Here is a 12,290-nt window from a genome sequence, read left to right on the forward strand (position 1 = left end):
TAGGGCCTAATGCATTTCGTTAAATTTACTGATTTCCTTATATGAACTGTAACTCAGTAAAATCTTTGAAATTGTTGCTTGTTGCATTTATATTATTGTTCAGTTAATATACACTGAGTGTACAAAACACTATGAACATTATGCTCGTTCCATGACATAGACTGACCAGGTGTATCCAGGTGTATCCAGGTGAAAGCTATGATCCCTGATTGATGTCACTTGTTAAATCCACTTCAATCAGTGTAGATGGAGGGGAGGAGACAGGTTAAAGAAGGATTTTTAAGCCTTGAGACAATTGAGACATGGATTGTGTATGTGTGCCATTCAGAGGGTGAATGGGCAAGACACCATATTTAAGTGCCTTTGAACGGGGTATGGTTGTAGGTGCCAGGCCCAGGCGCACTGGTTTGTGTCAAGAACTGCAACGTTGCTGGGTTTTTCACGCCAGTTTCCTGTGTGTATCAAGAATGGTCCACCACCCAAAGGACATCCAGCCAACTTGACACAACTGTGGGAAGCATTGGAGTCAACATGGGCCAGCATCCCTGTGGAATGCTTTCGACACCTTGTAGAGTCCATGCTCCAACGAATTGAGGCTGTTCTGAGGGCAAAAGTGGGGGTGCAACTCAATATTAGGAAGGTGTTCTTAATGTTTTGTACACTCAGTGTACAGCACCAACTACATAAATATATGTTAGGGTCCATTATCTGCTACCTGGACTTTAAAGGTTGACTTTGGGCATGTAAAACTGTCCAACTCCTCTTTCTAAATTTTCTAACAGAAATGGGGTGTGCCTTTTGGTGATTCATCGATGTCTCATTCTGGTCATGCGCGCTGTGCCACGCCGCGACCGACGTAGCTAGTTCGTTAGCTAAGCTAGCCACTTGTAGCTAGCCAATAACTCCTCCAGCATGTGTTGACATCATTTCACAAGATTTGTTTTTGGACCAAAGCTGTAGAGATCGGTAAGAAATGGTACTTCTGTAGCCAAATATCTTATTCATCAATTTCTTTGTATTTAAGCATTAAATTACCTGGTATGATGGTGCATTGATCAATTATACAGTTTAAAGACAACCTAAAGACAGAAAAAAACGCAAAGTTCCTGGGGGTGACATTCCAGCAAGATATGAAATTGACAATACACATTCAAAACCTCGAAACCGAAGGATAAATAAGAATAAAGCATCTAAAAGCCCTGTGGGAGGAGTCCTGGAGCAACTACAATACTGAAAGTGTACCGGAGCTAAATCAGGCCTGTTATCGAGAACTCCTCCCCAGCCTGGAAAACGTCATCAGCCAAACTCAAAAACAAACAAACTACCAGTCATGCAGAACACCGCAATAAGAGCAGCCTACCGCCTCCCAAGCAACTTACCTGTTACCTACCTCCATGATATCTCTGGCATGAAAACCATCACTGAATGCCTGGACCTGTTAGGAAAACAATACATTTCCAAAGCAAAAAATAACCCATCAGTAAAGAAAACAATTGAAGAAGCATTAATTACAAGGACACTCCTCTCTTCACCCTACTGGACACCTGACCTACAAGAAAACCCAACTATACCCCTTAGTTATCCTAAATCGAGTCCATACCCAAACCCCCCGTATCCCTTACCCTAAACAAGGTTCCTATCTAAGCCCCCACCCACCAGACACCTTCCCTGACCCAGGCTCAGATCTAAACACTCAACCTTAAACTCAACACATGAAAGCCAAATGAAACCCATCAAGAAGAAAAGAAGCAAGACAATTCACACACAAAGGGGCTGTAGCCAAAACATTTTTAAATGAAGAAAAAATCTTATATTTCTACCTTTTATCTTATCCTATACTCTTCTACTTACAATAATTTTGTATGTCTTTTATTTACTTATTGCCCACACCTGTTTCCCTTGCCAACCACGCTCCTCCCCCTCCACGAAGCCGACCAATCAAAGACATAAGCAGTGGATAGAAAATAGCCTTTTACATGGGCAGCCTATTTCTGATCTTTTTTCTACAAATGTTCTACTAATTGGTCTACTACTTTTTTATTTACAGAATAATCACAGAAAAATGTAATGTTATCAAGAAAAAGTTATGTTATCTGTTCAACAATTACGTTATCTGGTGATGTATAACATTATCCAGAAAAAAGTAGTACATTATTAAAAGTTATTACATAATCTGGTGTTATTAGCATGACTTCTAAAATGGGTGTAAAATAGAGATATTGTGATTTCTAGATATCTGTCTTGAAAAGTAAAGCAAAATGCACATCAAGACATTAACTTAACTTTGCGAACAACCTTGATAAAGCAAATCAACAGACATCTTTTTAATTTAGTCTTTATTTCAAAAATACTCTAAGATTGGCAGGGCTGAGGGTATAAAGGGTATTCAGTATGCTATACCTATAAACACAAACACGTTTTAAAGAGGTATGCTTATCTTCAGATTCTAACGCAAACGTTGCGGTTCTCAAGCACCTGTCAGGTACATTACATACTACAAACATGTACTGTATTTAAGGCAAACAAGTCAATACTGCTGACACAGAGGAAGAGTTCATCATGCGATGATTGAGGAGGCTATGCAAAACAAAACCCCCTATGATCTTATGCAGGCATTCAGGCCATGGAGGTCATATGCGATCCAATAGGGGCTCTCACACAAGCAGGCACACAGCCACAGCCATGCTCTCTTGGCCCCTCTTGCTCGTGTCTCTCTAGTGACCCTCTAGTCACCAGTTGATAACGTCTCTCACATGACCCCACAGTTTAGTGATCCAAAGGTTGACCCCCAGCTCTGTCAGGTACTGCAGCTCTGGGGTGAGCATCTTAAGGCACAGCTTGCGGTGGGCCTTGTCCACATTCTTTTTCAGGTTGTAGCCCATGATAGACTTCTCCCCGATGGGCTGCCAGGGCTGCATGGCTGTCTCCTGGATGCTCCCTGCGTCCACAGCATGGCCTCCCTCGATACAGACGGCCGCCATCTCTGCGTTCCTCCTCTGGAGCTCCGCCACATCGTCGGCCATCCGCTGGCGTCCGTATGCCTCCACCTTCCTCCAGAAAGTGGCGTTGAAGTGTTGGTAAAGCCTCCAGTCCACGGCGTTCCACTCCAGGGCCTTGGCCCTCAGCTCCGGGGTCAGTTTGGACACGGTGGAGCCCTTCCGGGCGTTGAGCTTGAAGAAGAGCAGGTCGTCCATTTCCCAGCAGAGGGCATCCTTGAGCAGCATGAGGGACTCGTCAAAGTGCTCCACCAACATGACCAGCTGGAAGCGGCCTGCGATGGCCCGGATGCCCTCCTCCACCCGCGGGTCGCCTAGCTCCAGAGTGTTGTCCTGCCCAAAGTCGAAGAACAGCAGATTCTTGAGGTAGAAGGAGTTGAAGCCATTGGGGTCAAAGTAGTGGCGGGGGTCGCGCAGGAACTCCCCCACCTTGTCCTCGCCTGGTATTTTCCAGGTCATGGGCACCAGGCGGCCAAAGTAGTGGAAGGAGGATTCAAAGAGCTCAGACGGGTCTCTGAGGATGGTGATGTAGGAGGTGTCTGTAGGGAGCACCTTGGCCACCTCGGGTGCATTGAAGCGCATGTGGTTGCAGATGATATTGAAGCACATGCCAGGCCTGTAGTCCTTGACCTGGGAGCTCTGGAATGGAGAGGGGTAGAAGAAGTCGTTACGGCTGTTTGGGAAGGCAAACTTGAGCCGGTGCTTTTCTCCAAATCGGAAGAGGATGTTGAGGAGCGTGCTGCTGGCTGTCTTGTGGGTTTTCATGAACATGATGTCCACTTTGGGAGTGCAGATGCCTGTCTGCCCCGCTGCATGGTGGGAGCTGTTTGTGATAAGTCTGGTGTGGGCTTGAGCAGGTCGATGGGCACAGGAGTAAGGCACTGGACCCCTATGGAGAGTAAGCGTACAAATACAACACATTATGAAATTACCAACATTATAGACTGATTTACTATTATGCAATGTTGTAGAAGACTGCAAAACTCCTTTTGCCTCTCATAGTACAGTAGATTACTACAATCATTAATATGGCAAATAAAGTTATCTGTATCATCTGTGGGCTATATCATATACAGTGCATTCAGAAAGTATTCAGACCCCTTCCTTTTTTCCACATCTTGTTACGTTACAGCCTTATTCTAAAATGAATTAAATTGCCCCCCCCCCATCATCAATCTACACACAATACCCCATAATAACAAACCGAAAACTGGTTTTTAGACATTTCCACAAAAAAATAGAAAAACCTGTTTTCGCGTTGTCAATATGGGGTATTGTGTGTAGATTGATGAGGGAAAAAAGTAATTTTATCCATTTTAGAATAAGGCTGCAACGTAATTTTTTTTTGGGAAAAGTCAAGGGGTCTGAATACTTTCAGAATGCACTGTATAATGCTACTGAATGTTGTTGATGCGTTATCTACTGCAAAGGATGCCCAACCATTGCACCAACATCCCCTGCTTACTCAGGCAGGTTGAATTGGGCCTGTGGCCCAGAAAGGCAGTAGAGCAGGATCATACAGCTAGTGAGTAGGGTACCCAGGACAAGGCCTTTGCACAACGACCTCCATTGCCTCCCCTGTTTGCCAACCATGGTTCCAAATAGAAGTTATCTGAAGGAAAAATAAGTTGAAGTTATCCAGTGTACCAAAACAATGGACTGGCAGTCCTGAAATCTTCTAAGATTATGGTTCATCGATGACCTCAACTTTATAATTGACATGGATTGTGCTAGTCCCTTGGATCCACTGTCTCCTGTGGCCAATTATTTGGGAACACACCCAGCAGCTCAGTCAGATGGCTGTTTCCAATCAGGACATTGTGTGCCTCCGGTAATGGAACAACTCTTAGACATCCACTCTGTTCAATACGTTTTGGTTATCTCTAGGCTTAATTGAAATTTGGGTAACACTTTACTTGACACCCAGCACCTAACACGTTATGACACGGTCATAACCATGTCATAATGTCACAACAGTTGACATAACTTGTCATAACCTGTCATAATATGGTCATAACACTGTCATGACCCATATATTTACACCTGTTGTGATAAAACATAACACAATATTATTTTATGGCTGGTTATGACACCTACATAAGAGCGTCAAACCCACATTTATTCAAATGTGTTTTTTCCCTGCAAATAAGTTTCCTTTCATTTGAAAGTTTGTTTCTTAATTCCTTTGTTGTTGTTGTAATGAATTCTTCACAGTCATGTTTTTTTCATCAAATTTTAAAAGCTTGTAGAAAATACATTTTATGACACTGTCAAGAAGAATTAGGACCATCCTGTGTCACTTTACTTGGACTAAGAAAATACACTTTATGACACTGTCAAGAAGTATTATGACCATCAGAATCATATAAGCCAGATAGGCCTATCACGTACATGCCCTTATGTCAGTCATCAGTCACAAAGAGGGTGTCTTGTCCTGCTCCTGAAATCTGCTCCTGCATTCATCCCAGTCATCAGCAACAGAGCAGTCGGGTAGGTGCATGTATGACATCAATGTACACCCAATTACAATGATAATTTAATATGGTCAATTACGGAAAATGTTATATAACATAAACAAACAGTTGACAAGTAGGCTATGGTGTAATGGAATGTTTTGCCTTGTGTGGTAGGTTTCGTGGGTTTTGACAATCTTATGTAGGGGTCATTACCAGCCATAAAAGAACACTATATATGTCACAACAGGTCTACATATGTGTCATGACAGTGTTATGACCATATTATGACAGGTTATGACCATGTCATAACGTGTTATGACGCCGGATGTCAAGTAAATTGTTACCGAAATATCTCATCATGTTATGTGCTATTGTTAGATCATTGTGTTTCAATGACATACATTTCTCAAGCAATATTGTTGTTTTGCCAATGTATTCACTTAAAGTGTGCATTGCATAACTTCACATCAACTACTAGGTTTATATTGAACAAATAAAAAACAAAAACAAAATAAAGTGCATTCCATGATAATTTCAACACACATACTGCATTTTTTATACAATTCCTAGAAAACTGCCCAATGGTAAATTGTCCAAAGAATGTGCATGTCCCAGCACCTAATCATGAAAGCTATAGACTCAAGAGTTTATGATAATCTAAGTTGGCATTTTTATACATAGAGAGACTTAATTGTAAGACAATATAAAGGCTTAAACATACTTACAACAAGTTATAAGCATTATACCTGCATGCTTTAAGTAACGTGTTACCGCTGTGCCTTTACTCTGAACAGTGCACAGTGAAGCTACGCTACAGCATGGCCTGATAAACCCTGAGTTTCTGTGTCATCTATCCCTTAGATTAATAATGCATTGTGCTGGAAAGTGATCCAGTCTGGGTCTGCAGCTATTCACCCTGCAGTCTGTAATCAGATCGGACTGCACAGGCTGCGTTTACACAAGCAGACCAATTCTGATATTTTTTCCACTAATTGGTCTTTTGACAAATCAGATCAGATCTTTTCACATCAGATCTTTTTCAGAGATGATCTGATTGATCAAAAGACCAATTAGTGAAAAAAATATCAAAATTGGGCTGTCTGTGTAAACGCAGCAACAGTGACCCAGAAGCTAAGTCAGCATTCAGTAGATAACATGGGTCACCCTGTTTCCACCTGTAGCAGGGTGGAGAAACTATACTAAAGACAAACCAAATAAAGAAAAGCTCTATCAAAATACTCTTGACTTCACAGAAAGCTCCCAAATCTTTGTTTAAGTTTGAGGTTTCTCCTCAAAACTCCTCCCCGAAAAGATCAAAGACAAGTTTCCTCAATTTTGAAATCTCCTGGGAACAATTGGGTCTAACATCAGCTAGAATCACCCTTCCAATTTTGCAGACATTTGTGTGATAAATGTTTTGTCTGATGGAAAAGAAAAAGTTTTGTCACTGATAATAGCTGTGATGAAGTAGAAAGTGGGGCTATGTCTTCTGCTCCTTTGTCTGGGAGCTCCATGAAGGGGCCGTAATGGAGGTACGTGAGGGGGCATTCTACCTGCCCTCAGAGCCAGCCCAGGCACTGGGATATATTGGGAACTTTGCATGGAGCTGTTTAACCTGCAAATGGACCTTGGTATAGATGTGTGCTTCGTTAGGCTGAGTGCTTCCTCTGCCCCTGGGAGGGATGTACCTGGAATTAAACCTGAGGGGCCCCCAGGGGACTGCGTTTAACACCTGCTGGCAATTTCTGAACCCGAATGATGTCAGCACTTCAGATAAAGATCGCTGTGAAAAATATAGTGGGGTCCGAAATTATTGACACCCTTGATAAAGATGAGCAAAAATGACTGTATAAAATAAATAATTCAAATACTGAGCTATATTGTATGCTCAAAAAAATTAGGGAATGATATTACTTTATACTACACTGAACAAAAATATAAACGCAACATGTGGAGTGTTGATCCCATGTTTCATGAGTTGAATTAAACGATCCCGGGAATTTTCCATAAGCACAAAGAGCTTATTTCTTTCAGATTTTGTGCACAAATTTGTTTACATCCCTTTTAGTGAGCATTTCTCCATTGCCAAGATAATCCATCCACCTGACAGGTGTGGCATATCAAGAAGCTGATTAAACAGCATGATCATTACACAGGTGCACCTTGTGCTGGGGACATTAAAAGGCCACTCTAAAATGTGCAGTTTTGTCACACAACACAATACCACAGATGTCTCAAGTTTTGAGGGAGTGTGCAATTGGCATGCTGACTGCAGGAATGTCCACCAGAGCTGTTGCCAGATAGTAAAATGTTAATTTCTCTACCATAAGCTGCCTCCAACATCGTTTTAGAGAATTTGGCAGTACGTCCAACCGGCCTCACAACCGCCAACCACGTGTAACCATGCCAGCCCAGGACCTCCACATCTGGGTTCTTCACCTGTGGGATCGTCTGAAACCAGCCACCTGGACAGCTGATAAAACTGTGGGTTTGCACAACCGAAGAATTTCTGCACAAACTGTCAGAAACCATCTCAGGGAAGCTCATCTGCGTGCTCGTCATCCTCACCAGGATCTTGACCTGACTGCAGTTCGGCGTTGTAACTGACTTCAGTGGGAAAATGTTCACCTTCGATGGCCACTGGCACGCTGGAGAAGTGTGCTATTCACGAATTCATCCTGGTTTCAACTGTACCGGGCAGATGGCAGACAGCGTGTATGGCGTCGTGTGAGCGAGCGGTTTGCTGATGTCAACGTTGTGAACAGAGTGCCCCATCGTGGCGGTGGGGTTATGGTCTGGGCAGGCATAAGCTACGGACAATGAACACAATTGCATTTTATCGATGGCAATTTGAATGCACAGAGATACTGTGACGAGATCCTGAGGCCCATTGTCGTGCCATTCCTCCGCCGCCATCACCTTATGTTTTAGCATGATAATGCACGGCCCCCTGTCGCAAGGATCTGTACACAATTCCTGGAAGCTGAAAATGTCCCAGTTCTTCCATGGCATGCATACTCACCAGACATGTCACCCAATGAGCATGTTTGGGATGCTCTGGATTGATGTGTACGCCAGCATGTTCCAGTTCCTGCCAATATTCAGCAACTTCGCACAGTAATTGAAGAGGAGTGGGACAACATTCCACAGGCCACAATCGACAGCCTGACCAACTCTATGCAAAGGAGATGTGTCGTGCTGCATGAGGCAAATGGTGGTCACACCAGATACTGACTTTTTTTTTTTTAAGGTATCTGTGACCAACAGGTGCATATCTGTATTCCCAGTCATGTGAAATCCATAGATTCATAGATTGGGGCCTAATGAATTTATCAGTAAAATCTTTGAAATTGTTGCGTTTTATATATTTTTCTGTGTAATACAATTGCTCAGAGAAATAGATTTTGTTTAATAACAAGTAATACTTTTTTTCTCTCAAAAAGGTAGGTTTCAAAATTATTGACACCCCTGTTTTCAATACCTTTCAATACCTTTTAATACCTCACCTTTGCGAGGATAACAGCACTGAGCCTTTTTCTAAATTGTTTTATGAGTTGGAGAACACATTGGGAGGGATCTTAGACCATTCCTTCATACAAAATCTTCCAGATCCTTGATATCCTTCACATGCACGTATGGACTGCCATCTTCAATTCAAACCACAGGTTTTCAATGGGTTTCAAATCCGGAGACTGAGATGGTCATTGCAAAATTATGATTTTGCGGCCAATTAACAATTTCTTTGTGGGTTTTGATATGTGTTTGGGATTATTGTCTTGCTGGAAGATCCACTTGAGGTGAAGTTTCAGCCTCCTGGCAGAGGCAACCAGGTTTTTGGCAAAAATGGCCTGGTACTGGGTAAAGGTCATGATACTGTTGACCTTAACAAGGGCACCAGGAACAGTGGAAGCAAAATAGCCCCATATCAAAGATTCACCACCAAATTTGACAGTAGCTATGGGATTATTTTATGTTTATGCATTCTCATTTCGACACCAAACCCACCACTGGTGTGCTTGGCCAAAGAGCTCTATTTTCATGTTATCTACCAAAGCACTGGTTCCAATTCCAATCCATGCCAATGCCATTTAGCAAACTCCAGGCATTTACATTTGTTGGATGACATGAACATAGAGCTCTTTGGCCACACACACACAGACAAACACGCACACGCACACACACCCACACCCTTTAAACCCTGTATGCTCCTTTGAGACCCGTCACTGAGAGCTCTTCTTCTAGCCATGGTAGCCAAAATAATGGGCAACTGGGCATTTTTATACATGATCCTAAGCATGATGGGATATGAATTACTTAATTAACTCAGAAACCACACCCGTGTGGAAGCACCTGCTTTCAATATACTTTGTATCCCTCATTTACTCAAGCGTTTCCGTTATATTGGAAGTTACCTGTAGCCCAGTATTTGAATTATTTATTTTATACAGTCATTTCTGCTCTTTATCAAGGGTCTCAATCATTTCGGACCCCACTGTATACTGTAATGGCATTTTATTGTTTGTTGGGCAGGTGTCTGTTAATGTGTAATGTTTTATTGTATCTACTGTCTAAGTATGGTCTGATATGGATAGGTGCTAAGAAGTTATGCTTACAATACCATTCAAATCGAATTGTAAGGTGAAGGTCAATGGTAAAAGTCACACTCTCCACAAATTGCATAAGCAGTAATGTATCCATTATCTAATGATGTCATAACCTTCAGTCACATAAGCACATATTGACATACGGGACAATGAACCCCAAATAGAGACATTCAGGAAAGCATTCGATGTGAGGGCGAAGTCACTATGCACTCCATCACATTGGCAATGCCCAAAGAACTTGTCTGAATGAAACAAAATTAGCTGCTCTATCGCATGGCAGAAACAATTTTTTCAGCTCACATTTCAGAGCTCATAAACTTGAGATAAAAATATGTCTAATCATTCTATTAAACCGTTTGTCAAAGAATAAGACCAAAAAACTATATAAATTACATTTTCAAATTATCCTCAAGTGAAACACTTACCCTGTTGTGCATTAATCCCGCAACTGCAGTGAGATGAAAAATGCAACTGAAGTTAAAACCTAGGACAGTTGTTTCTCCTCAGAGAGCATAGCAGTGAGTCTCAGAGGAGCTGTCCGGTCCACTGGTGGCTTGTGCCTGCTCTTGTTGGGTCACACATGCCGTCACAACCCCACCACATGGTCAAGTACTTTCCTTATCATTACATATGTTATGCCCAACTCTCCAAAGCCCATTCATCTGGCAGGTGCTCTCTCTCTCTCTCTTTCTTTCTCTCTCTGTAGATTATACACACCTGATTCTTCTGCTCCACTTCCGACTCTGAAAGTGATCCAGCTGAATAGAGCTCCACAGGGAGGTTCATACAGCCATCTGTGACGTCAGGCTCCCTGTCAGAGGACTTGTGAGAGAGAGAGAGAGAGAGAGAGAGAGAAACACAAAGGGAAAGAGAGAGAGAAACACAAAGGGAAAGAGAGAGAGGGAACGCGAGAGGGAAAGAGAGAGAGGGAACGAGAGAGGGAAGGAGAGAGAGGGAATGCGAGAGGGAACGAGAGAGAGGGAACGCGAGAGGGAAAGAGAGAGGGAACGCGAGAGGGAAAGAGAGAGGGAACGAGAGAGGGAACACGAGAGGGAACGCGAGAGGGAAAGAGGGGGAACACGAGAGGGAAAGAGAGAGAGGGAAAGTGAGTGGAAAAGAGAGAGAGGGAATGCGAGGGAACGAGAGAGGGAACGCGAGAGGGAATGAGAGAGAGGGAACGCGAGAGATATAGAGATGGAGAGGAAGAGATGAAGAGAAAGAGAGGGGGCAGGGTATGGGCTATACAGAAGGCTATTGAGAGCAGACACTAGTCTGAGCTGCAAGCTGATAGGAGGGGTAGCAAATAGTATAAAAAGAACAAATGCAGAGAGCCAAGGCACAAAGACCTCGATTGTGCCAACTTCTCCAAGCCTGCTGTCTCACAACAGTACTGTTCAAACGTTTTTTTTAGCAAGCTTTGCATATACTGTAGACCATTTTTCATGAAAATTGGATGAATAGAATAATATTAAGTTATAAGGCATGCGAACCCATGGATTATCGTAAATAACACACAGCTAAGGGCTGTTATTAGGCATGACGCGACGCAGACAATAGATTATTGTCCAAATAAACTGAAAAGACATGGGTATTGCATTTCATGTGGTCTTTGTTTTGTGGCGAATACAGTACATAATACATTCTAGCCACAATCCTTAATTAACTTCATGCTGAGGGACGGCTGGAGAAATGTTACCATTCTCAAATTAAAGGACCAACAGCCTATTTATATTTTGAAACTATACATTATGGATTGTGCTTCTAAAAGCTTTTTCTATTCATTATGCATTTTCAGTTTCAAATAGAGGGCCGATTACCTGTCAGACTAAACCTACTTCTGGACTAAAAAGCACTTTCAATGGAAATTTGCCTAGCTAGTCCTTTGGACCCGTGAGAATATGGAACACTGTATTTTGTACCACTACCGTCCATTCAGCAGCAGTACGATGTCAATAGAGAACGACCATACGAGCCAGGGATTGAGGAGTCCATTTGGCTCTGGGAGACGGGATGTGACAATATGTGGTCATACAGCACTGACCATTACAGTAAGGGAGGTGGGCACTATCTACCCTTTCTGCACACTGTAGCCCTTCAATCCAGAGAGATCATACTGATCGTCCCACCCACCCACCAACCAGTCTGAACACAAGCCTTTTGTTGAGCGTGGGGCACCCTGGCGGGCACACGCTCCAAGTGCCAGGCTGAGACTCGGACTGGGCGGGCATGTGTGG

At 42.8% G+C, this 12,290-nt stretch overlaps 1 protein-coding gene across 4 annotated transcripts; it reads right to left on the reverse strand.

Annotated features, from left to right (window-relative positions):
- Nucleotides 1-2,148: 2,148 nt before the first annotated feature.
- On the reverse strand, nt 2,149-10,952 carry gal3st1a (galactose-3-O-sulfotransferase 1a). 4 transcript variants are annotated; one of them, XM_041900437.2, is made up of 3 exons: nt 10,774-10,952; nt 4,462-4,608; nt 2,149-3,885 (listed from the first exon to the last, which is right to left on the reverse strand). In XM_041900437.2, exons 2-3 carry the CDS (start codon nt 4,587-4,589, stop codon nt 2,730-2,732), a joined length of 1,284 nt encoding a protein of 427 aa, XP_041756371.2. In that variant the 5' UTR covers nt 4,590-4,608; nt 10,774-10,952; the 3' UTR covers nt 2,149-2,729. The 4 variants fall into 4 exon arrangements, with proteins under 4 accessions (XP_041756371.2, XP_041756370.2, XP_041756372.2 ...); XM_041900436.2 differs by lacking the exon at nt 10,774-10,952 and adding an exon at nt 10,482-10,765; XM_041900438.2 differs by lacking the exon at nt 4,462-4,608 and having other exon boundaries at nt 2,150-3,885.
- Between the last annotated feature and the right edge of the window lie 1,338 nt (nt 10,953-12,290).

Source organism: Coregonus clupeaformis, chromosome 16 (assembly GCF_020615455.1).
Source record: "Coregonus clupeaformis isolate EN_2021a chromosome 16, ASM2061545v1, whole genome shotgun sequence".
NCBI lineage: Eukaryota > Metazoa > Chordata > Actinopteri > Salmoniformes > Salmonidae > Coregonus > Coregonus clupeaformis.

Excerpts from the sequence above, each read along its gene's own strand:
- gal3st1a (XM_041900437.2), bottom strand. The coding sequence starts at position 4,589 with ATGGTTGGCAAACAGGGGAGGCAATGGAGGTCGTTGTGCAAAGGCCTT. Across the intron at positions 3,886-4,461 it reads GCCCAATTCAACCTGCCTGA|GGGTCCAGTGCCTTACTCCT; the intron begins GTAAGCAGGGGA and ends TACTCTCCATAG.